The sequence below is a fragment of the Physella acuta genome, unplaced genomic scaffold, assembly GCF_028476545.2.
Source record: "Physella acuta isolate Inbredline_101_S28 unplaced genomic scaffold, ASM2847654v3 ptg001055l, whole genome shotgun sequence".
Lineage (NCBI taxonomy): Eukaryota > Metazoa > Mollusca > Gastropoda > Physidae > Physella > Physella acuta.
In genome coordinates, this window is record NW_026732572.1 from 240848 (window position 1) to 266518 (window position 25671).

At 37.6% G+C, this 25671-nt stretch overlaps 1 protein-coding gene across 1 annotated transcript in view; it reads left to right on the forward strand.

Annotated features, from left to right (window-relative positions):
* LOC131955099 (ras-related and estrogen-regulated growth inhibitor) overlaps window positions 1-25671 on the forward strand; it is a 112848-nt gene that overhangs the window by 84978 nt on the left and 2199 nt on the right. Inside the window, exon 3 of the mRNA XM_059319074.1 lies at window positions 21378-21451. Coding sequence (XP_059175057.1) covers window positions 21378-21451 — 74 coding nt within the window. The remainder of the gene's footprint in view (window positions 1-21377; window positions 21452-25671) is intronic.

Sequence of the window (25671 nt, forward strand, 5' to 3'; positions counted from 1 at the left end):
AACCACAAACAACGCCTGGCAGGTGCACTTCCTAAATGTCCATCGCATCATCGTAAAAAAATGTATTGTTCCACTCACTGTCCACGACGTTCCATTCGTATACGATTGACAGTTATACCTATTTCACATATCAACTGTGTCTACATCATCTTCCTGAGACACAAAACAGTTCTAGAATTCACATCCACCCTTTCCATTTGGTGCCTTCACCAGTTCACTTCTATAGCTCTTTGAACAGTCTGTTTTCATACCAGCGCGACCATGAAAGAATTGATGGTTGCTGACAAAAAATTTCGTATTCCTTCTGTTCCTTAAACTTCTCCGCGGACCACTTATCTGATGGTCTACTGTCTCTCTGCTTCTGGAGGGACCGGGATCCTCATTGTTGCCGGTATCCTCCCCTTGCGTATCGCGGTTGTTCTGTTGATGGTGATATGGTTCCGGAATGGGTATGTGACTTTCCGTTATAACTTCCGGTTCCCTAATTGTCTTGGGTTTCTCTGTGTGTAACTGCTCTTCTTGCCTATTCCAATATTTCTTTAATTGAGCAATATTCGCCCACCGATCCGGTTTGGCGTGATCGATGGGTCTTATCTTAAAGGGGCCACCTGCTGCTTTAGGCATCTCCACGACTTGCCATATCTCCTGTCCCCAGAGATCGTGGATTTTGTTTCTGCCTAACGGGTGACTACGCAGTAATACCCTGTCATTCAGTTTGAGTGGCGGGTCCTTTGTCTGTACCGGCGGTTCCCTTCGCCGTGCTTCATGTTCTAGTCTTTCCTGTACTACCCTGTACATTTCTCTAATTCTTCTCATGTGTTCATTCACATATTCCAGTGCGGTGTATGAGCCAGTCATACTCTCCCTTTTTCCTAGGAACAAATCAAGAGGGAGTCGAGCCTCCCGTCCGAACAGCAACATGTGTGGCGTAAAGCCGGTTGTGGCATGGGGTGTGCAGTTGTATAGATATACCAACTCTGGGAGAAAATCAGGCCAACGTTTTTTCTGTTCAGGTTCTAGCGTACGCAGCAAATCATGCATGCTGCGGTTGAACCGTTCACACTGTCCGTTTCCTTTCGGATTAAATGTGGTTGTTCTAGATTTGTTGATCCCGTAGTGGCTGCACAGTTGGTTAATTACTTCTGACTCGAAAGCCCTTCCTTGGTCAGAGTGTAATTGTCTTGGTATGCCATATTTGATGAACCAATGTTCTATTAAGACCTTTGCCACTGTTTTGGCAGTCTGATCTCGTGTGGGCACCGCCACAGTCCATTTGGTGAATACATCAGTCATTACCAACACATGTTCCGTCCCATCCGATGATTGCTCCAACGACGTAAAGTCCATAGCCACAATCTCTAGTGGTTTCGTCGCCAGTAGGTGTCCTGATGGCTGTCTCATTTTGACAACTGGCATTTTCGCATGCTGACACCTCACACAAGCCTCACAATGGCGTTTGACCTCCATTTCCATATTGGGCCAGTAACACCTCCGTCGTAATATTTTGTGCGTCCTGTCCTGACCCTGGTGTCCTGCCCTGTCATGTGCCAACCTTAGCACTTCTTCTCTTAACTGTCCAGGCACCACCACCTGGTGTATTGTCCCATCAATTTGGTCATGAATTCTCCGTATGAGAACACCATCCTCTATACTGAGACGGTCCCACTGACTCAGTATTTTCTTTGTTTCTCGACCAAATTGTTCTCTTTCCCTTCTTCCTGGGAATTTTTGTTCCTGGACGTATTTCAATAGCGGTTGTAAGCCACTATCCGTTCTCTGGGCATCTCTTATCTTTTGGTGATTAAGGCAATTAAAATCACTATTGTCCATATGTTCGGGCTCTGTGGATATGTGCTCCACCCCGGTCTGCCCGTTTTGCATCATTTGTACCCCATGAGGGATATCTGTTGACGTTCTGACCTCCCATACTCCTGTCAGCGTTTCTTCCTCATCACCCGGTCTCTCGTAAGGATTCCTTGATAAGGCGTCCGCATTGCCATTGGACCGCCCCGGGCGATGTTTTCTCTCTAGGTCAACGAGTGCCAATTCTGCTGCCCATCGCTGTTCGATGGATCCCAGCCTTGCTGTAATTTGAAGTTCTTTTTCAATATCTGATACTTTTTCTAGTTTGCCAACACTGTTCTTTTGTCTACTATTTTTATTTACTTCTTCCGATAACAGACACTTTAAAGATGAACATTTCTCCTGTGCTTTTAATTTGCATGAACTTTTCCTATCCAGTTTCCTGGTTAGACTTTGAATTCCTTTATTAAGTCTACCAATTTTCTTCTTATCATCATTTTTCTCTACCAACAAATTGTTCACTTGAAACTTTTCAACATTCAAGTTCATTTCACAGTTCATTTTTTCCATTAGTTGTGTTTTGCCTTTCTTTTTCTCCTTACTGTGTTTCTTTGTCATTTTGTTTACTAAGTCATTACCTCGCCGCTCTGTAGCCTTGACCTGCCGTACAGAGGGCGATCGTTTCACCGGACAGTACCGTGCCATATGTCCGGGTTGTGAACAAGACAAACAAATTGGTCGACCGTCTGCCGTCCATTGGAGTGATGGCTTGGCAGGACGCGGCCGTCCAACCCGTCCCTGTTTTGTCCCGTTCTTTTCCTGATTCTCAGCTGTTGACCTGCTTTCCAACCTCTCCAAACGTTGGTCAACCTTCTCTAGGTGGGCCAACAGTTGAGCCATCATGGTCTCCATCGTGTCGGCCCCTGTGGGTGGGGATTGTCTCTGTTCAGGCACAGAGACTTTGTCCACCGAACAGTTCGATTGGTCCTCATCCTCGGACCTGCGGATCGCTGAGTTCCTGACCTGAAGGAAGGTCAACTGCTGGTCTCTGTGGACCTCCTCTTTCAACTCTCTCCTTAAGATCGGGGTTGCTAGCCCCTCGATGAAATGGTCCCTCAGTAGGCGTACATCAATGTCCGGTGATTTGCCCTTTACCAAATCAAAGGCCCTGTTCATCCTGTGTGAGTACTCCATCACACTCTCCGCCATTCTCTGCTTTAAGCCCACGAATCCCGATAGCAGTTGCACTCCCGACCGTCTCTCCCCAAAGGTCTCCATAATCAGATCTAGCACCTTATCTGGATCTGATTGGACGGTCCTATCGTGGCACTTAACCTCTGCCCTAACCGTTTCACCTATACTGCCCATCAGCAGTCTTAATCTTTCCTCTGGTGACATATGTCTCGAGGCCCAGGCCGCTTTGACCTCTTCACTGAACCTGTTGGTTAAAGTTGGATCTCCGTCCCCGTAAAATTTGTTAATATGGGACTCTCTGGGTAGGACCACTATATGGGTCTGCTTCTCGTCCAGAGTAGGCATTTTCTTCCTTAAGTACTAAAAAAAAGAGTTCTTTCTTACCGTGTGTGTATGAAAAATTTTTCCTCGTTCCTCAATTTTCACAGTTCCTGAATGTCCGAATTCACACACACACTAAACACAGTTATGCACAAGGTTGACTATAGGTGCCTTAAACGGCAAGTCTAGTTGAATTCATCCTGATCGCAGCGCCAATTGTGACGAGCGAACATTTATCCTGCCGACAACGCCAATTGTAACGAGCCAACAGTTACCATGCTCGCAACGCCACATGTAATGAGACCTAATTGCCTGTAGTGCCACGTGTTAACGAGTTTAACCACTCATTCTAGACAACATTGACCACAGTATAGATACTCAAGATGCAGGTTCGCTATTGATCCTTTATTACATGAATCAAGAAATGCTTCATAATAACACAATAAATCAACAGGAATGCTTCTCAATAATAGTCTGAATCAACTGACCCCTAACAGTCCTTCACTAGGCTTTATATAACTGAATCCACATGTCTATAATCCTTCTTAACACAATACGGCTAACCCGTTCTATAACCGACTTGACATAGTCACACAGACTGACTGATCTAAGCGAGCGATGCAAGAGGCAAGAGCCTCGAAACGGGAAGAGAAGAGAACGAGTTCTGCCGTCCCCTCCTATTTATGCCTTGAAATCGTAGTCGTACTTGTCTCCATTTCCGTAATCGATACTTGTAATCGATGTATCCGAATACTAATGTCGCAGTTTCTGACGTACCGTCCGATTCACTAAAACATCTGCGTCCCATCCATCAAAGTTGACAGCTCGTCTGAAACTTCTCGTACCGTTTCCCAAAATAGCACGCGTTGGCTTTGAGATTGTTATCAGACCGAACCAATAAGCCACCTGTTATGGTTGCGTCAGATTTCATACTGCGTCGCGGCTTCTCGTTCGTTATCATTTGTAACTGGTAGTTAGGCCTACCCCAGTTACATATATATATATATATATATATATATATATATATATATATATATATATATATATATATATATATGCATGATAACAAAAGCTGGCTGCCTTTTTACAATGGTCAGAGATTATTTGTTCAAAATTATCTCCCTTACCAGACCCTCCGGAAAAGGAACGCTAACTCTAGACGTGGCGATACAAAAGCTTCTCTCCCCTTTCAGTGTTGGTGATTTATGAAACAGCTTGAAGTAAACAACGGGGTGTAAAGTATTTTTTTCCGATTGTAAAAACATTGTGAGGGTACAAAAAGGTTACAGATGTGATATGTCAGACTCTGTGAGTAGATTACAGGCATTAAAAGAGGAAGTGATTTAAAGATTGTAGGAAAATTATCCTTTTTACAGTTGTGAGAGATGGGTCTAATCAAGTGGGGTGAACCTGGGGGGATGGGACATATGTGTTTGCGTGTGTGTATGAGTTTATTTCATTAGCCTCCTATCAGTAATAGTCTCTGGGGTTCGGCGTGGTTGGGTCGGTTTAAGCTCGTTGCTGCAAATTCGAAAAGTCCCCTGTTTGAACCCCCGGGCAGACGAGGCTCGACAGCTGGGGACAGCCACTCATCTAGGAGGGACTACTCCTAAATTAAACAATACTAGCTTGTAGTTTTTTTTCTTAGTTGGACAAAGGCTATGGAGGCAAATCTAAAAATAAAATTAAAAAGCAGGCTGAAAGCTTAGTAAACGGTCTATATAGCGCATAACAAGTCGACAGGTTATAGGCAACTCAATTGTGTTGAAGGGAATCAACTTCTAACATTACAATTAAGATCGCAGTGTAAGAAGTAATAATCTGTGTAAACTTCTGTTTGTTAAAAACAAAATAAAACCACAAAAAACAATGTGCGATTATAAATTATTTTTTTTTTTACAAATTTTGTCCCTAGTATTGAAAACATAACGTATTATAAATATAAACTTGAACCACGCCGATTCAGTTGATCTGTTTTAATGTTATTTTAATCTGAAATCCCGCACACGTCGAGGTTATCACGCCGGCCCTAAAGACACCTGGTCGTAAAAACAATATTTGTATCTAATTTAACGACGTATTCAGGCTACGTCCGTTAAGACCTGACGATAAGACAGCCGGTATCTCTACCAACGCAATGAAGGTCTGCTACAAAAATCTTTCTCTTGTAGCAAAAATCTTTCTCTTGTAAACGCCAGTCTCGCTATAGCCTTCTGACTTTAAAGCATTCATGACGCAACATCTCTATATCAGTGCACGCATGCGCGTTAGGCCTGGGGGTGGGGGTGTGTGGGTGTGGGGTGGGGTGGGGGGTAGGAGAAGTAATTGATAAATATGACCTTGAAATAAAACATTTCCGTTAACACATGCTGCAGACATTGGGGCAAAGTAAAGTTCCCTTTCCAAACCTGACGGGCTATTGGGCAAGTGAAGTAGAGTTCACATGTTTCTGTGACCTCGGCATATGAAGGGACGGTCTACTGACTTGAACCCGGATTCGAACTCGAGACTTACATTTGGGAACGTTGTATAATTATTTTAAAAAATACCTATCCAATCAAAGTAGAAATTTAACCCCTTTAAGTTAAACCAGCAAGCCTTGAGTTTCTTCCGTAATAGATTCTAAAGAAATCAACGTGTTCCACATCATGATGTAGTAAGATACAGTTTTACTCTATCAATACAGTTTTATCCTGCAGTATCGGTACAGTTTTACCTTATTATACCGATACAGATTTATTCTATACAATCAATACATAATGGTCTTATAATATCGATCCAGTTTTACCCTCGAATAACGATACAATTACATATTAAACCGATTTACCTCGAAATATGTTTACAATAGGCTTTTGCTTGAAAAAGCTAGTTCCAAATGTTTCCAAATAATTGTTGCCAGAAAGCATGTTTTTAAAAAAAAAATTGAATATTTTATAACATTTTTTGAAAGAAATACAGATTTTCATTAAGGCAAGAAAAATTAAAACAAATAATTACAAGTAATAAATAGTAATTTCGCTTGCACTTTAAAAAAAGTGGATTAGTAGAGTCAGGGTATTGTATGGATAGGGGGATGATATATTTAATATAGATAAACTACTAGGCTATACCCCACTTACCGCTATTGTGTATTTTATCTTGGAAAACAATTGTACTTTCCCTGGCCATTCCGGTTGACTTCAAGGAGGGGTTGAGGTCGGTTCTAAAAAAACACATGTTGAATTGATAAAATAATTAAAAATGGCTTTTCAACGGCTTAGGTTCAATACAAAAATAAGAAAATAAGTGTAATCGCTGGTTCCCAAACAGCTTTTATTTTACAAATGTAACTATAACTTTATTTCTTGCCATATTTTTTAAAAGATTTTTTTAAAAAATTTAGTATGAGTACATAGACTTATGAAGCCTATTATAACATACGATATCAATATGTTTACCCTATAATTAGGATAAGGCTTAGCCTATACCATCAAAACAATTTTACCGTGATCTAAATTCTCACCCTACGTGACATGGGCACGATCCAATTCTAACCGTCCGTGATATCACCTAGACAACCCGTCTTTTCTCCCAATTTCTTAACCAACCACGTCAACCCACGACTGGTCCATGTTTTACTGAGAAGTACTGAAGTACCGCGTGCAAGTGTGAGGAGTTCACACACAAACACCCACCATGTGCACTCAATTAGCGCCTGGTTAGTGGCTAATTAGTCCATTAAGTTAAATTTACAAATTCCTTATGATTAAAAGCAGGACTAGAAGTGGTCTCAGCGTCGGGCGACTACTGACATTACTAACAAGATATCCAACTGTTTTTTCACCACTCAGCATTACTTCGGCCTAAACCGTGTAACTTAGGTGGACAAGGTCCAAGGGCAGCCGAGGTCACAGGGCCCCCAAGGCCCCCAACCTGATTAAGTAAATTAATCGGGCCCTTGAAACAACTAGATCTAGTATTGGAAAAAAGATATTTCATCCAGCAAAAATCTTGTAGAACATAGCAGGCTTCTGTTGGTGCAATGACCACGAACATAAATGTTTAGAAGGTTATGCTAAGTTTACAATTGAATGGTTTAAATACAATTGTATAGTCAGGTGTTATGTAGCCTACCTTTTTGCGTATTTTCAGCATTAAGGGCCTAACCCAGGGGTCGGCAACTTTTGTGACGGAAGAGCCAAAAGTTACAAGTTACACAATCTCCCAGTTTTTAAAGAACCACAAACATTTTTTGTCTCAATATTATGGTATTTGATTAGGATTAGGTAAATAAATTAAAAATAAATGGGTTTAAGTATGAAAAAAATATGTATTCATATAAAAACATAATAAAGTATTTTAGATAGCTATGGTAGGATTAAAAAAAAACAAATTATACAACTTAGCGCTATCCCTACGCAATTTAGAAGCTAATAACTAAAAACTATGTCACTTAAATCAAACGAATGTACTTCTGAATAAAATAACCTTTACTATTGAAAATACTTGAAAAAATAAATTGTGCACTTCGGTAGTGGAAAGCATGGAACCATTGCCACGGAGCTGGCCAGTGCACAGTTGTAGAGCTGGGCCTTGTGCCCAATCAGGTGCCAGTTGTCTGTATACGCTTTCTTCCACCAATTCTTAGTGTTATTTTATCTTGTTAAAAGTTATTTTTTACAGTTTAAAATGTTTGAGTTATGAATATATATATATATATATATATATATATATATATATATATATATATATATATATATATATATATATATATATATATATATATATATATATATATATATATAGAGAGAGAGAGAGAGAGAGAGAGAGAGAGAGAGCACAGTGGTCGGGTGCGAGATAGTTCACTTCCCAGCGCCGCTGGTGCTTCAAATTTGGCAAGCTCCTGACTTGGGGCAATAGAACACCGGGGGCCGGTGCCGGTTGGCTACAAAGTCCACGTAGAGGGGGTCAAAACTGACCTCGACTGACCTGCGCCTAATATGAGCTATACAACGAAATTTTTTTTTCTACGAATGACCCCCCTTGATATTTTGTGAGGTCGTAGAAGAACGCCTAGGAGAGTCATAAAAACTCGCCATATCTGGGAATGCTTCGTAAAGTGGTCAAAACTGACCAGTCGTATTTCCCTATATAATCTTTGTAATTCGTGGGAAAAACAGAGGGTAATTTCAACAAAAAATTTTGGGCGCTTACCGTCTGTACATGTAGCTATTTTTTAAATGCTCCTAGATAAATGGTTAGGCCGTATGGAAAAGCTGTCGGTTCGACTCATAGCCCTCGATGAGGGCTAAAAAATAATCGCGAGTGCAATTCTCTTCATTTGAGCTCTATTACGAAAAAAACTTTTGCCAAACGACCCTTCTTGATATTTTGTGAGATGGTAGAAAAACACCTAGGGGTGTCAGAAAAAAACTCGCCATATCCGGGTAAAATTTAGAAATGGGTCAAAACTGACCAGTCGTATTTCTTAATATAATCTTTGTATTTTATGTGAAAAAACAGGGTAATTTCAACAAAGATCTGTACATTAGGCTAATTTTTGGTAATGCACCTAGGTAAATGGCTAGGCCATATGGAAAAACTGTTGGTCAGACTAAAAAATGACCGTGAGTGAAATTCTCCTTATATGAGATATTTTTAAATAAATTGACGAACGATCCCCCTAATATTTTGGGAGGTCGTAGACCGACCCTGGAAGGTAATAAAAAAACTTTATTCCCGTTGGAAAAAAACCCTCACGGCCGTTAGATTTGTATAGATGCCGTATTTTATTTTATATACAATTATTTGTGAAAAATTAAACAGACTATGTCATTTGGTCTATGTATAGAGGGGGGGGGGGGTGTAACTTTTTAAAGTAATAATTTAAAAATAATTTTAAACAATTTTAAAGAAGAACAAAAAAATCACAAAGTAGAGCATTCTTTTCAGTAGATATTTCGTTATAAACTTAGTTAAGTATTGTACTGAAATTATAAAAATTAATTGCGAAAGTTATTTAATTTAATATTTGATTTACACTAGTAAGGAAGCCTTTGCACTTCTAATAACTTTGCGAGATTTAAGTATGCGAATACTCCACTAACGTTTGCATGACAGCCAATTACTAAGACTGTTTAAGCTTAGGCCCTAAGCACTCCACATAACAGCCAATCACCAATTAATCAATCATTCAAATTCTCAAACGTTTCTGAAAACCCAGGCGACGCTAGGCAGTATGCCTAGTATGCGGCTCGCGAACCACAGGTTGCCGACCCTGGCCTAACTGTTGGAAAACAACAGTTTTAGATTTCTTATTTAATTTTTTGAATAATAAAAATAGTGATTCGTAAAGCAACTACAAATCAACTGGATTTTAATAATACATTTTATATTTAATATAAGCTTAGTTTATGTAAATTTAGGACTTAGTATGGATTTATAACATATATCTTATAATTATATTTGCTTTTATTAAAATCTAAAAATATGCTATGCAATACATGACAAGAATTATTTTATATAATAAAATGAGTATGATTTTAAAAAAATAAATTAATTAAAGACGAAATTAAATATTATAAAGAAATGTTTTAAATACTTTTACTTATTTCCCCTACTTTCGATATTCACCGCTCCCACTACCGTTACTAACACAATATCTTTTTTGTCACCATTGTAACTATGTTGATTGATATATGCACATCGCGTCTCAAACTGCTCAGCCTGGCTACGACAATTTTAGCAATCGTGTCATGTGTATTAAAAAAGAAAAAAAGAAAAAAGACGGAAAGCAAAAATTATCAAGATAAAAAAATGATATTATTTTTTAAGAATTCGAATTTCCATTATCTTTGAAAATGAAATCAAGTTGAAAAAACTCAATTAACTTATAGTGACCGCCCCACCCCCTGAACTTTTAGTCTGCCCCCCCCCCCTCCGAAAATTTGAAGTGCCCCCCCCCCCCCCCCCCCGGAAAAGAAGGAAAAAAAGTCTGGAAGAAACACTGACCATAGTGCCAAGCCTCTATGATCAAATCACCTGTGGTAACACTCCCGATAAAATGATAAAAAATCTATTTGTTGAGGTAGCGTCAGGTATAGGTGAGATAACGCTGTGTGTGTGTGTGTGTGTGTGTGTGTGTGTGTGTGTGTACGTCCTGTGTATGTGTACGCTTGTATGTGTGTGTGTGTGTTAGGGTGTGTGTTAAGATAAAGTGAAAAGATATTGTCTCACACCGAGGTCTAAAAGTTACACGTGAACATAACGTGAACATAACCATTCGTTATTCAACACATACAATTATGGATAGAATAATATCTTATTTAAATGAATAGCTATAAAAAAATAATGTTTCTTATTTGTAAAAAAGAAAAAAAAACTATCAACAAGCCAACAAGACCAGCATTGATTTTGGTTAAAAAAATGTTTCTTATTTTGTAAAAGATTTTTAAAAAATCAAGAAACCTACATGACCTGCATTGATTTTGGCTATATAAAATGTTTCTTATTTTGTAAAAGATTTTTAAAAAATCAAGAAACCTACAAGACCTGCATTGATTTTGGCTATATAAAATGTTTCTTATTTTGTAAAAAATTTTTAAAAAATCAAGAAACCTACAAGACCTGCATTGATTTTGGCTATATAAAATGTTTCTTATTTTGTAAAAGATTTTAAAAACTCAACAAGCTAACAAGACCCGCATTGATTAGCGTTCAAGTACTAAGTCGAGTAATACATTTTTGTATCCGAAGTATGCAGGAATTTTTCAACAGCTACCCTCTTGGGATTTACACATTGGTACGCGCTGTGTTTCTGTTTTTTTTTAATAGTTTAAACCGCTGTCTTCAATCGTGTGATTATATGAGAGTCTGTTATTTTTTGGTTGATGCATTTTGTGTTATTTGCGTGTATGTTATGTTTTATGTAGGCCCATGTTTTCTTTTCAACATTTTTCTGTTATATTTTTCTTTCTCAAGAACGGTAATCGTAGACCCCCCCCCCCACATCATCAACACAATTGATTTTTTCTTATTATCTAGAGGGTCTGTATACAGCCTTTTTTTTTGTCCGGGAGGGGGGGGGGGGGCGCTTGATATTTTCGGAGGGCGGGGAAGAAGGGGCTGACTATTTTCCTACAAATTCCATCTCGTTCGGGGGGCGGGGGCGGTAGCAACTCTAGCTGTATGCATATGCAGACGTTGCAACTGAAAGAACAATATTGACATAGAGTGTTAGTTCAGCGCCAAGGGTTTGGCGCAGGTACAGAAAGCAATTCTAGAAAAGACAGAGCAGTTTTGAAGCAGACGGGATCTTCGCTCAAAACTGCTGTATTTTCTAGAACTATGTTATGTACCTGTGTCGAAGCCTTGTCTTTATAATACCACTTTAACAATGTTGTTCTTATCCTCTACCTTATGTTATGTAATTTTAATTGTTTTCAAATAGTAAAATGAAATTACTTATTGTTTAGTAAAATTCATTTGATAAAACTTTTTTGTTTACGATGATCTTTTTTCTTTTACTGGCTTGTTGTCATACAGCGTTGAGTTTAATTCTCTTCCGTGGGTCCTCTGTACTACAATGTTAACATTTGACCTCTCACCTTCAACCCCGAACTCACCTAATGCGTGATGCAAATATTTACCAACAAGGATACAACCCGACCCCGTAGACCTAGTCCATTGTCAGCATTTCGCCCGATTGTGTGCCCCATCGATCCATAGTTCAATGAAACCTGACAAAACGATCGCACCTGGTCGGGTCAGCACCACCTGTGGTTATTTCCGGTACCTGCGGGGACCTGAGGCGACGAACATAGTGGGGGAGGGGGAGGGGTGGGGGAATGTAACGGGTGGGGGGGGGCGGACAAGGTGGAAAAAGTTGTACACTAGCAGGTAATTTCATGGCGTTGGTCTATCGATAAAAAGATAATGAGGTGATACACACACACGCACACACGCACACACACACGTTCTCTCTCTCACTCTATCTTTCTCTCTCCCACACGCACAAAGATTGTTACAAAGGTGCTGCCGGCAGGAAACAATCTAGGCAATTTGGCGACCCAGATAAACCGTTATCACGATCGGAAATTCAGTTCCGCTTTCAGCTCATGGGTAACAGGTGTTTGGTTACATGCGTGTGGCGCCTTAGCAGCTCTGCGATAGACACCCTTACAACCTCAGTAAGTCCTCGAGTATCGCGGGTGTTACGTAAGGTAACTCATCCGCGATCAGCGAACATCCGCGAAGTGGCAACATCATTAGTTATTTTTGATTAATTAGACAGTTATTAGGGCATTGGCATGTATATAAAAAAAACAACAGCAAATTTACAGGATAACTAAAGCCCACAAATGAATATGGATTGGGCATACCATAAGCAGGGAAGAGGGTAGCATCGCAAAGAAAGCATTAGCCTGGAATCCCCAGGGGAAGAGGAAAGTAGGCTGGCCAAGGAAATAGTGTAGAAGAACAGTAGAAGAAGAGACAAGGACTGTCGGGTTTACGTGGGAGCAAATATAGAGAGCTGCCCAAAAAAGAGACCGGTGGCTACAGCCCTTATCAACCCAAGGGGGCCACAATAGAATAAATCAACGCGTGCTTTAAAAAAACTTTTAATTATTTAAACTAGAAAATCACACACTACCCATCACAAGAGTTTTTCTTTCTTTGGGTCCTCTGCGATTTTCCGCACCTGTAGAAGTGCATATACTATATATATATATACCCATTCATCTATAACATGGTGTTATCTTGTTAACGTAATGTTAATGATATAAAAAAAGCCTTACTGATATCCTATCGCATAATATAAACAAAGGATAATATTTAAAATTTTAGATTTTATCCAAGCTGTGTACCATATATATATATATATATATATATATATATATATATATATATATATATATATATATATATATATATATATATATATATATATATATATATATTTATTTATTTATTTATTTATTTATTTATTTATTTATTTATTTATTTATTTATTCATTTATTTATTTATTTATTTATTTATAGTTTTGTAAAGATTTGCAAATCATTGCTAGAAAGTCGGTGGAAGTACTTCTTAATTTATTCCAAATAAAACATTATTTAGATGTTAGATATTGTCTTCCCTATCTGATCATCTAGACTTTACAACAGCCATAACACTTTATCTAAAGCGCCACATTAATTACTCTAGTATCGGCGCAAAACACTTAAAATTGAGCACAAATAACACTTAAGATAGCTCCCCGCACACACTAACAGTTGTAGCCATTATTGCAATCCCACGATAAGATATAGTTGGAGGATGCCTTGTTGCTGGGGTAGAGCGTGGTCTCTGTCAGGTCGCTAAGTGAAACGGTAGCTTGCGTGCAGAGGCGTAGCGACCCTTCCCGGCGCCCGGGGACAAACTTTTGATTTGCACCCCCCCTCAAACTTTCAATTTGTTTTTCCAACTCATTTTGGCGCCCCCCCCCCCCATAAGGTCGACGCCCGGGGACATATGTCCCCCCGCCCCCCCCCCCCGTCGCTACGCCTCTGCTTGCGTGATGGACATGGTATTAACGCCATATGGAACTCTTCAGTTTATCAGAATAAAGGAGGTAATTTAATTTAAGAATAGTGCAGGTTTATCTTCTATGAATTCAAGAAAAACACCGGTCGACGTTTATTTAATAGAAGTTTTTATTTTTTTTATTTTCAGTAAAATAAATAAAACCAATAAAACCGGTTATCTGGGAACAAATCGGGAACCCACAGGGAACCCGTGGGAAACCCGCAGGTTAAGATGATGTGATTAGTTCTATGCCTGTAATCTTTACCTGCACACAATACTCGCAGTGGCCAGTGTAGTGGGAAGATAACTCAAGCGTTATCTTATCCAAGAGTTATCTCATGACTGTTTTTTTCTTTTTACACCCGCAAGATAGAGGAGTGCGAGAAAACAGATGTGTGAAAATTTATTTAAACATCAAGGTCATCCAGCAATAGGTGTTAAACGGACATAAACAAAATTACGTAGCCTACATATATATATATAAATATATATATATATATATATATATATATATATATATATATATATATATATATATATATATATATATATATATATATATATATATATATATATGCTTCATTTATTATAAACCCACACATACGTATGTGCAAATTTTTTTATATCTACATTACATATGTGTTTAGTATAATATTTGTTACATGGTGCAGGAAGAATAAACGTAGCTGAAATGAAATGAACACAGTAGGCGCAGATGTTTGTCCCAGGGGTTTAAAACTCTCCCCCCCCCCCACCCCAGGGCGCTTAAAACTTGGCTGGGCAGCCGCTGAGGTGTGTTCACGTGTTTTTCTATCAGACAACAACCGGTGTATAGCCTCGAGGGTGTTTGGTTTAAAATTTTTATGTTTCTGCCATGTTGGCACAAAGGCGTCAAACTGAAGCTTCCAGTTGTCGAGTTCTGTTGCCTAGAAGGTAAACAGTGTCATGCGTTTGATAAAAAATGATTTCAGAATTAGAATAACAGAGACATTAGGTGATAATACAAGACACAACATGATAATTCTGATTTTAATCTCTAGTTTTACGTTGCTTTCAATTTTACTTATTACAGTAAACGAAAAGATTGCTGGAGTTTTTTTTTTAGAAAGTAAAGAAAAATTTATTTTAAAAATTAAATATGGTGTTCATTTAAAACATAAAAATATAAAGGAAAAAAAAACAAACGAAAAGCAGGGATAATTAAAACTTTCCATTTTATACATATTTCAAATATTTTTATGACCTCTCATAAATCAAGCAAATTTCAAGACAAATCATAATATTAAGTTACGTTTTTCTAAAGCAGTTTACATAGCACACATATAAAGCCACGGGGTGCATACGTTAAAAATATTTCAGTCACAGAGAACATCCTACATCTGATTCTTGTTTTTTTTATCCCCAATAAAAAGAGGGAATTCGTTTTACCTTTTGTCACGACCTTGACACACGGCGCCCCCAGGACTAGACAATACCAACACGCCTTCCAACCAATAACCGCCCAATAAATTTATTTCGTTTGTACGATTTGTGCGAGCACGAGACAGATGTAAACTAACCTGCGTGTTGTTTTTTTTATTTTTCTGAGGGGAAATCAGATTTCGCGCAACATAAAACAGTTTGTCAGAATCGTGCTTTCTTGTAAATTATTTAACCCGTACCCCAAGGCGGGTCAAATACTAGTAGACAAAACAGGAATTTCTCTTCTGTACTTGAAGTCAGGAGTAATACTAGAAGACGTAAGATTTTTTTCCCCCGCATACCTTAAAACTGGCCAATATTCGTTTTTTTAGTACTTTAACGCGGCTCAAATATAAATAAATTACAAACGATTTTTTTTACAGCCCGTAACTTATAACGGCATTACGGGCCAAATATACTAGTAAACAAAAGCCAGAGCCGGGTTCACCCTGTCCAATCTATTTTCATGTTCAAACAGCTCGACATGAATTCCCCGGAATGTTTTGCGCCGTTCCGAACATTTAAATCTAGATCTATATTTAGTTTTTATCAATCCGATTTCGCGCTGTCTGTTAATAAAAAAAAAAGTGATGGATGGTTGCCGTTTATCGGACGCATAAGGCGCGTCTATTCTTTGTTCCAAATGTCAGCGTGCAGTTGCGTACAGTTAATTTTTTTAAAACGCAAAATAGAACACGATTTGCCTTTCAAAACAAGACGTGGATTTTTTTTAGAAAGAGATTTAGCGATGACACGGAGAGGTCGAGTTTGATAAGATTTTAGTTTTAAAACATTACATTTAAAAAAATTCAGAATGCATTCACAGTTAAATGTTATGTAGGCTATGCGATTGTATATATATATATATATATATATATATATATATATATATATATATATATATATATATATATATATATATATATATATATATATATATATATATATATATATATGTCTATATATAGTTTGTGTGAGTGTGTGTAATACAGCACAGAAACATAATTTGGGTTAGAGATGAAATTGGTAGATAGATAGATAAAGAGATATAAATAGAGACAGATAGAGATTAGGATAGGATTATGATTGAGTCACATTTTACAACTTGTATCCTATAATCCAATATAGAAATAATGAGTAAAGATATTCAATTCAAACACCCCAAGTAATCTTGTTGTTTTCACATCAGCATTTAATTCGGAGTTCACCTTTCATATTCTCATAACTTTCACCTGACCGCCCACCCCACTCAACAGAATCTCACCTGACTCTAGCACCCCTGCAAACTCCCACACCCCTCACTGCCCCACCCCTGTAACCTCTTCTTCACCACTAAGGTGACCCACCCACCCCTCTCACCCCTCACCCCACACCCCTCTCAACTGAACTCTCCCACCTCTCTCACTTCCTCCCTCCACACTGTCATCTAACCTTCACCTTTCAGGTAGCTTAAACCACTCCCCTCTACCCCCACAGCCCTGTTACCTCCCTTATACTTCTTCCCAATCTCTCACCCCGACACCCCTCGCCTTACTCCCTAGCCCTTCCCCCACTCCCCTCCACATCCCTCACTATTACCCCCCCCCCCCCCACACACACACAACCCTGGCCTTACTCCGTAGCAATTATCTCCCCATCCTCTTCCTCCCCCTCCCCCTACCATCCCCCTAACTATTACTCCCCACCCCCACTCACACCTCACTATTACCCCCTCCCCCCTCCTCCACCTTCTGTCTGACCTTCTGTCAAGCACCAATGTTAAGAAAATACAAAACTTCTTTCATCGCCGAGTCAAACAGAGCGCAAGTTTGATTTGTTCCACCATCTTTAACACAACATTGGCGTGACGTCTGCAGTTAAAAAAAAACTCCCCAGGAACCTACAAAAAAACGAAAAGCACCATTTTTCTGCATGTGTCTATAGATTGTTTTCACAATCTCGCTGCTCAAACATCCAAAACGTTCTTATGACATGAAAAATAATATAAACCGGTACTGAAAGTTGTCTACTTGATAAACCTTAAGGCCATTAGCAATGTTGATTTAGCAATACTAGAGCTGCAGATAGCGATGACATGAGTCGAACATAATAGAGGTTACGTAATTAGGAAGGAGTTTGATTTGGGAGGGGGGGGGGGGTAAGACTGACTTTATGATTGGACTTGGGGGCGAGGGGGGGGGGGGCAGTAAATTAATTTAGGATGTTTTGTAACCGATAAAAATAAACATCGAAACGTGTTGTTTTTCGTTAGGAATTGGCTATGTGGTGAGTGGAATTTGGTGACACCAAAAGTGCCCACCCACGGCATCAACCTACAACACCAACCTACAACACCAACCTACAGCAACTAATCTAAATTCAGCACCAACTTACAATACCAACCTACAAAACCAACCTAAATCAACCTTCATTCCGCACCAACCTACATAAACTAATCTACTTTCAGCATCAACCTACACAGCAACCTATGTCACTTTTCTTTGGTGCCTGCTCTACAAATTATCTCATGACGAAAGTTTAATTATCGAGTCACACAAAACAAAATACACGTCCAAACTCTGAAAACTAAAACAGTCTGTTGGCTTACACACCTCATTTAACACACAAGCTCACACACTAACACACACACTCTCTCACGCACACACACTTTCTTACTCACATACACTCTCACACATGCACACATACACACATACCTGGCCCTCACCCAATGAGCCACTGAATCAATTCAATCAAATACCAGATATATAAATAACTAAATAATTGTTTTAATTTCTATTGTAAAAGCTAGAATTAGGATGTGTGATAACTTTAGTTTTTAAGACACTTCTATTAGTCTTGGGTTAAATAAGTTATGTGTTTTAGTCAAGCAACGAATGCATTTTTAGAGCTTCACCCTAATGGATGTCAAATTGTTTAGTTTTTTTTTTCGGTGAATGTTATAATCTGTTTTTCTTGTCCGTGTGTCAAATTAAAAAAAACAACAACAGCAGATTCGCTTTTTTATCTTAAAGAAACTGGCTGTAATTCTGTAAAAATGTTTTAAAAACAGCTGTAAACGTTAACACAATTTTTTACGAGACTGCTGACTTAATATTGGTAAGTCCCGCTGACATAAGAAGCACTCGATGTAAAAATCAAGTTATTCGATGCTATTGTAGTGCATGCTAGATCTCATTTATGCTTGTCTTGGTGTTTTAAGTAGGGTTGGTTGGGTGGGTGGCGTAGGTAGGGTTGGCTGGCTGGTGTACAGTCGGTTGGGTGGTTGGCTAGGTAGTCTAAGAAGGGTTATATAGTTATAGATCCAAACGACTATCTCTATTACATGGATAAGTCCATAGAACAATAGGCTTGAAAAGCTGTTTATAAACAGTTCCAAATGGCTGTTGCCAGAAAGCATATTTTTCAACCCAAACTGAATATTTTATAACATTTGTGAAATAAGTACAAAAATAACTTTCGGTTTTTATCATATTCAAACAAATAACAACTATAAAAAAGAAAGTAATTTAGCTAATACTTTCATTTTTTTTTAAAATTTGGATTTGTAGATAAAATGTTTTCAAAGTTATACAGAAGTATTTTTTGTGTTCTGTTGTTACATATAGGGGGGGGGGGGTATCGCAGGTTTGAATCGGGATCGTTTGTGTGTTGGTGTGTGTTTAGGGGATTTATTCGTACAAAGTTTACGGAATCTTACGTACCGTACGGCTAGCACGTCATCCCTTACATGCTTACACGCAATCCATTTTTATGCTTACACGTAATTTATTTCCTGTATACAGGTAACCTATTAAATTCTTACACGTAATCTATTTCCTGTATACAGGTAACCTATTAAATTCTTACACGTAATCTATTTCCTGTATACAGGTAACCTATTAAATTCTTACACGTAATCTATTTCCTGTATACAGGTAACCTATTAAATTCTTACACGTAATCTATTTCCTGTATACAGGTAACCTATTAAATTCTTACACGTAATCTATTTCCTGTATACAGGTAACCTATTAAATTCTTACACGTAATCTATTTCCTGTATACAGGTAACCTATTAAATTCTTACACGTAATCTATTTCCTGTATACAAGTAATCTATTAAATTCTTACACGTAATCTATTTTACCCTTTACACCCGAACGCCGATGAAAAAACCTGCTTTTACAATTTAATTTACAACCAAAGTACATCAAATATTTGACCCACGGGTAAACTTGCCAGGCCGCTTGCCAGAAACACGAATCAAATCTAAAAAACAAAAAGTGCTACAGGCTGAATTGGAAATGAAACGAAACAAAATTTATCAATTTGTGCTGAATGCCTGCTAAAAAAATAAACCATGCTAAAAACACACGCGAAAAGTTTACATTCGGCACGAATGTGTCGTGATGTTGTCTAGGAAATATTTTTCTATTATCGTTATCGGCCTTTACTAATAAAAGGACATTAGATGTATGTTTTTCTATGCAACATCACCGATACAAATCATTACACCTCTTTTTTTCTTCTCAAGAAAGAAACATATTAACCTTTTTACTTTCTCGTATATACGAAGTATAGAGAAAGTCTTGTAATCGTGCAAAAAAAAAAAAATCGAGATTTTTGCAAATCTCGACGTTTTGCATCTCACTGATACGGAAAAACAAAATTTTGCAATCTTGTCCGTATGTCTGTGTGTCTGTGTGTGTGTCTGTGTGTGTGTGTGTCCGTGTGTAAACACGATAACTTGAGTACCGTTACAGCTAGGTTGATGAAATTTCATATATAAGTATTTTATCAAAATCGTAGATCCGTATCAACTTTTGAGCGATTTCCGATAACCGGAAGTGGTACTTTTCCTACTTTGAATTTTTCAAAAGCCTATAACTTGAGTACTATTTCAGATAGATAAATGAAATTTCATACGTAAGTAAAAGATCTAATTCTCTACCTTCTATTAAATTTTGAGTCATTTCCGTTGACTGGAAGTAGTACTTTACGCTACTTCCGATTTCTCAAAAAACTAATGTAAATTTTAAAAGTAATAATAATATTGCGCACTATTATGCGCTTTTTTATTTCGCGTTCACTTGGTGTGCAATTAATTTGTCTACGAGATTTTATTCTATTTTTAAAACTATAAGTATTTAAAATGGATTAAAAATCATGTCTATAGCCCGAGTTCCCATCCCCTGTTATTTTATATAAGAATATTCGAGAAAGTTTAGGGGAGATCACTCCCGGTTTATTTTTAAAAGATTTTTAGAAATGATAGTTATTCAAAAACATGCCAGAATTATATTTACTTCTATTATTGAAACAGATTTTTTTCGGAAAAACCCAATAGGATATATATATATATATATATATATATATATATATATATATATATATATATATATATATATATATATATATACTAAATTAAAAAAAATCTTTTAAAAATATGCAAGTGATAAAATTATAGTTACATTTTAAAAACTTAAATCTGTTTGGGAACCATCGATTACACTCATTTTCATAATTTTGTATTGAATATAAGAGGTTGAAAAGCCTTGAATAATAATTTATTAATTTATCAATTCAAATATTTTTAGAAACCGCCCTCAACATCGCCTTGCAGTCAACCGGAATGGCCAGAGAGAGAGAGAGTAAAACAATGAAAAGTCACTACAATCTTTTTCCATTATAAAATACGTAACAGTGGTCAATGGTTTATAGCGTAATGTTCCCAGGTCTTGATTAACCTAAATGGGTTCTACGACAAATCCTCACAAGACACCAGAAAACCTTTTTCCCCGTAGGTTGTTTTCCCGTAGGTTGTTTTCCCGTAGGTTGTTTTCCCGTAGGCCGTTTTCCCGACAAGTAACTCAAATTGTTCCGTTAATAAACCAACAATCAAAGAAAGGATAAAACGATGTCTAATTTTAGTTCACTCCGTGACTGAGTCTGTTGTTGTTTCTCGTTTTTACAGAGATGTTGTACTCACATCGTCTTGTTGTTTCAGAGATGTTGTACTCACATCGTCTTGTTGTTTCAGAGATTTTGTACTCACACCGTCTTGTTGTTTCAGAGATGTTGTACTCACATCGTCTTGTTGGAAGCAGAGATGAACTCACGCTGGAGATATTGGACACAGCATTTCAGGTAGGTTATAGATAGATACAGCATTTCAGGTAGGTCATAGATAGATATAGCTTTTCAGGTAGGTCATAGATAGATGCAGCATTTCAAGTAGGTCAAAGATAGATACAGCATTTCAGGTAGGTCATATATAGATACAGCATTTCAGGTAGGTCATAGCTACAGCATTTCAGGTAGGTCATAGATAGATACAGCATTTCAGGTAGGTCTTAGATAGATACAGCATTTCAGGTAGGTCATATATAGATACAGCATTTCAGGTAGGTCATAGCTACAGCATTTCAGGTAGGTCATAGATAGATACAGCATTTCAGGTAGGTCTTAGATAGATACAGCATTTCAGGTAGGTCATATATAGATACAGCATTTCAGGTAGGTCATAGATAGATACAGCATTTCAGGTAGGTCATATCTAGACATGCATTCCAGTTAGGTCATATCTAGACACCGCATTTCAAGTAGGTCATATCTAGACACCGCATTTCAAGTAGGTCATATCTAGACACCGCATTTCAAGTAGGTCATATGTAGTCACCGCATTTCAAGTAGGTCATATCTAGACACCGCATTTCAAGTAGGTCATATCTAGACACCGCATTTCAAGTAGGTCATATCTAGACACCGCATTTCAAGTAGGTCAAATCTAGACACCGCATTTCAAGTAGGTCATATCTAGACACCGCATTTCAAGTAGGTCATATCTAGACACCGCATTTCAAGTAGGTCATATGTAGACAATGCATTCCAGTTAGATCATACCTAGACACATCATTTCAGGTAGGTGCTGTTAGGTCATTTATATGATTCACGTTAGGTCTTTTTTAGACCTGACATTTTAAGTAGGTGCCGTCAGGTCATAAACACTAGATACATTAGGTCATATCAAGACATGTCAGTTCAGTCTAATTTACTCAACAATAATAACTATTTTATTAAAGGTATTTATTTGTAGATATTTTCTAAACAAACAGAAGTATCATGTATAAATACACGTTAAGTCTACAGATAATGTACCCGATCGAGAGTATTCACAAAGGTATTCAAGAGGTACATTAAATATTTAAAAAATCACGCGCGGTATAAATAAAATTAATACGGTTATAAAATCCTGACTGTTCGTTTTTTTCTGATTTTTAAAAGGATTAAATATATTTGACGTTTAGCTATTGGAAATGAAACGAAACAAAATTTACCAATTTGTGCTCACTATTTTAAAAAGGCTAAAGCGATTTTATTTTAATGTGGTAATGGCGACATAAACAATGACATTTGATAGGCTAGCATACATTTTATTACACAAAATGTAAACAAAATGGCAGAACTAGGTCATGTGGTTTAAAATAGCCTTGCGTTATTTAAAAGCTTTATCGGCAACATTTTTTTTTATTATTCTTCTTAATTATTTTTACGGCCGCTATGTCAAACAAACAAAAAAAAAAGGAGAAAAAAACCCCAATCCAAATAAATAAATAAAAATAAGAACAAATAAAATAAAAGCAAAACAACAACAACAATAACAACAACAACAACAACAACAACAACAACAACAATAACAACAACAACAACGAGTTTAATCGATGTCAACAATATGATAGAAGGACATCTCGGTGGCCTCCATTAGACAAAGTGACAGGGGTGTAGCGAGGGGGGGGGTGCGGACCGCACCGGGTGGCACCATTTAGGGGGGTGACACCAAGGCAAAAAATAGCAAAATATAAAGAGAAAAACTTGAAAGGGGGGGGGGGGGTGCAAATCGAAAGTTTGAGAGGGGGGGGGGGGGGGCTGCAAATCGAAAACTTGAAAGTTTGTCCCCGGGAAGGGTCGCTTCGCCTCTGGGGGGTGACATCATTAAGTGCCGCACCGGGTGACACCCAACCTCGCTACGCCACTGCTAAGTGATATTATCGACACTCACTATAGGGGATATGGAAATCAAGCTAAACAACAAGGCACATTCATGTTTTCACTTTCAAATGAACTTGGAGTACAAGAACAAATGCTGCATGAACAACATGTAGAGTTTGAATTGTCAACAATTGAACACGAATGTTACACAAAATGATGAGAGTATCGCAGAGGCGTAGCGACCCTTCCCGGCGCCCGGGGACAAACTTTTCGATTTGCACCCCCCCCCCTCAAGATTTCGATTTGCACCCCCCTCCTCTCAAACTTTCAATCTGCATCCCCCTCAACCTTTCAATTTATTTTTCCAACCCATTTTGGCGCCCCCTAAGGTCGGCGCCCGTGGACATATGTCCCCCCGCCCCCCCCCCCCCCTCGCTACGCTACTGGAGTATCGCTGTCACGGCAACTATAAAAAGACAAGGGTTTCTCTCTATTTTTTTTGTCGGTAAAGCTCTTGGTTGCTAAACCGAGAAGTCTCGAGTTCGAACCTCTCATGAAGAGAGGCTCGATAGCTGGGGACAGCAACTCTTCTAGGAAGGACAACTCCAACTGCTGCCTTGTAGTTTGTTCTTGGAAGCAAATCCAAAAAGTAAAGCAGGCTGAAATCGGAAGCAAAGGCCTATATGGCGCTTAACATGTTGACACGTAATACTTCACTGTGTTGGATGGAATTCCTTTCAACATTTAAAAATTTCGAATGATGAAGAAGAAAAGAAACTCTAGTTTCGCATGTGCCAGTAAAATAAGTCGTTTACTATAATAGTTTCCTATTTATTTCTACATTTTTTAAATCAAAGGGAAGTAACCGTTAATTTTGTTTTCAGAAATAAACAATACAGAAACGTTCAGAAATAACAGGGGAAAAATTAAATCTTCATTATTATAACTAACGAAATTATTTTATTAAATTTAGAAAGAGTGTAGAATATAATATTACAAAGTATATTGTATTATAATTTAACTTGATAAATTGATTAAACCCAATAGTCACATTAAATATTTTTTCTAAATAAATAAAATAAAAAAAAAGGCTAAATTGATATGCTATTCTTTACAGTAGGTCAACTTTTATTGTTAAAAAAAATAAAAAAATCATCATTTAATTACACATTTGCATTTTCAGGTTGGATATTTTATTTTTATTTATTTTTAAATATTTAGACGTTTTGTACTAGATCTATGTATAAGTAAACCATCTTAAATGAATGAAAGTAGGCTACAAGTAAGAAAGAAATATTACTATTGTAAATCTGTATCAGTTCTCACAAGCCGGTGATGAAAACTGTAATACTAAAGCGAACACACACAATTATCGCTGTAAATTACATATCTGAGGCACAAAAAAAGTAGTTTATTTTATAAAACTCTGCCTTAAACTCACACAGACACTCTCTCCTTATCTCGTCAGACACCTCCAACCCCCCCCCCTTCCCAACATGACCCCAATTCATGATAACCACACCTCCCCCCAACTGCTCCAACGACCTCACCACCCACCCCCAACATCAGTTTCAAATATCCATTTATTGATTTATTTTTTGTAATCCGCTATTGTACAAATGTAATGAAAGCTGTGTAAAACAAACAATTTTTTTTGTGTGTTTGTGACTACTGTACTGTTTGTACATATGGTGAGAGCACGCATCGTGTGAACAGTATATTTTTCAACCAGCCTTCGTTTCCTTTTTCTACATAAGTTACAAATATTATTCACCCGTCACCCTCATTTACTGTAAGATGCTCAATCCTTCCCGCTTCGTCAGCCACCGCCCCCATGACCCTTTACCCTGATACCCCCATGACCATTGTACCTGCTGCAGCGATCCTACATTGCCCCTCCCCCCCCCCCCTCCCCCACCCACCCCAACATCATCTACCATTCGTTTGTTCGTTTTTCCTTTTCTTCTTGTATTTTTTTAAATTGTACAAAATGTGATGAAATCTATGTAAAATAACTATGTTTCTGACTATTCTATTATGTGTATATGTTTCCATACACAATCGCTTTCACACACACGTTTGATGTTGATTGTTTTAGATGAAAATAAAAGTTTGAAAAAAATAATAATAAAAACAAACAAACTCTGCAATCAAAAATGAAATAAAAAATGTCAAACTTGTAGAACAAAACTGCATCATGGAATTTGATTGATTATTAATTTGATTCAATGGTAATTACATTTTCTTCATTAATTAATAAACACAATAAAAGCATTTGCTTTTATCTTTGATACTAAAAGACACTTAAGATGCCATTTAATAACAAAATGTTTCTGTCTTAAATTTGTCATACATGTCTGTGTCTTGTAAAAACGTGT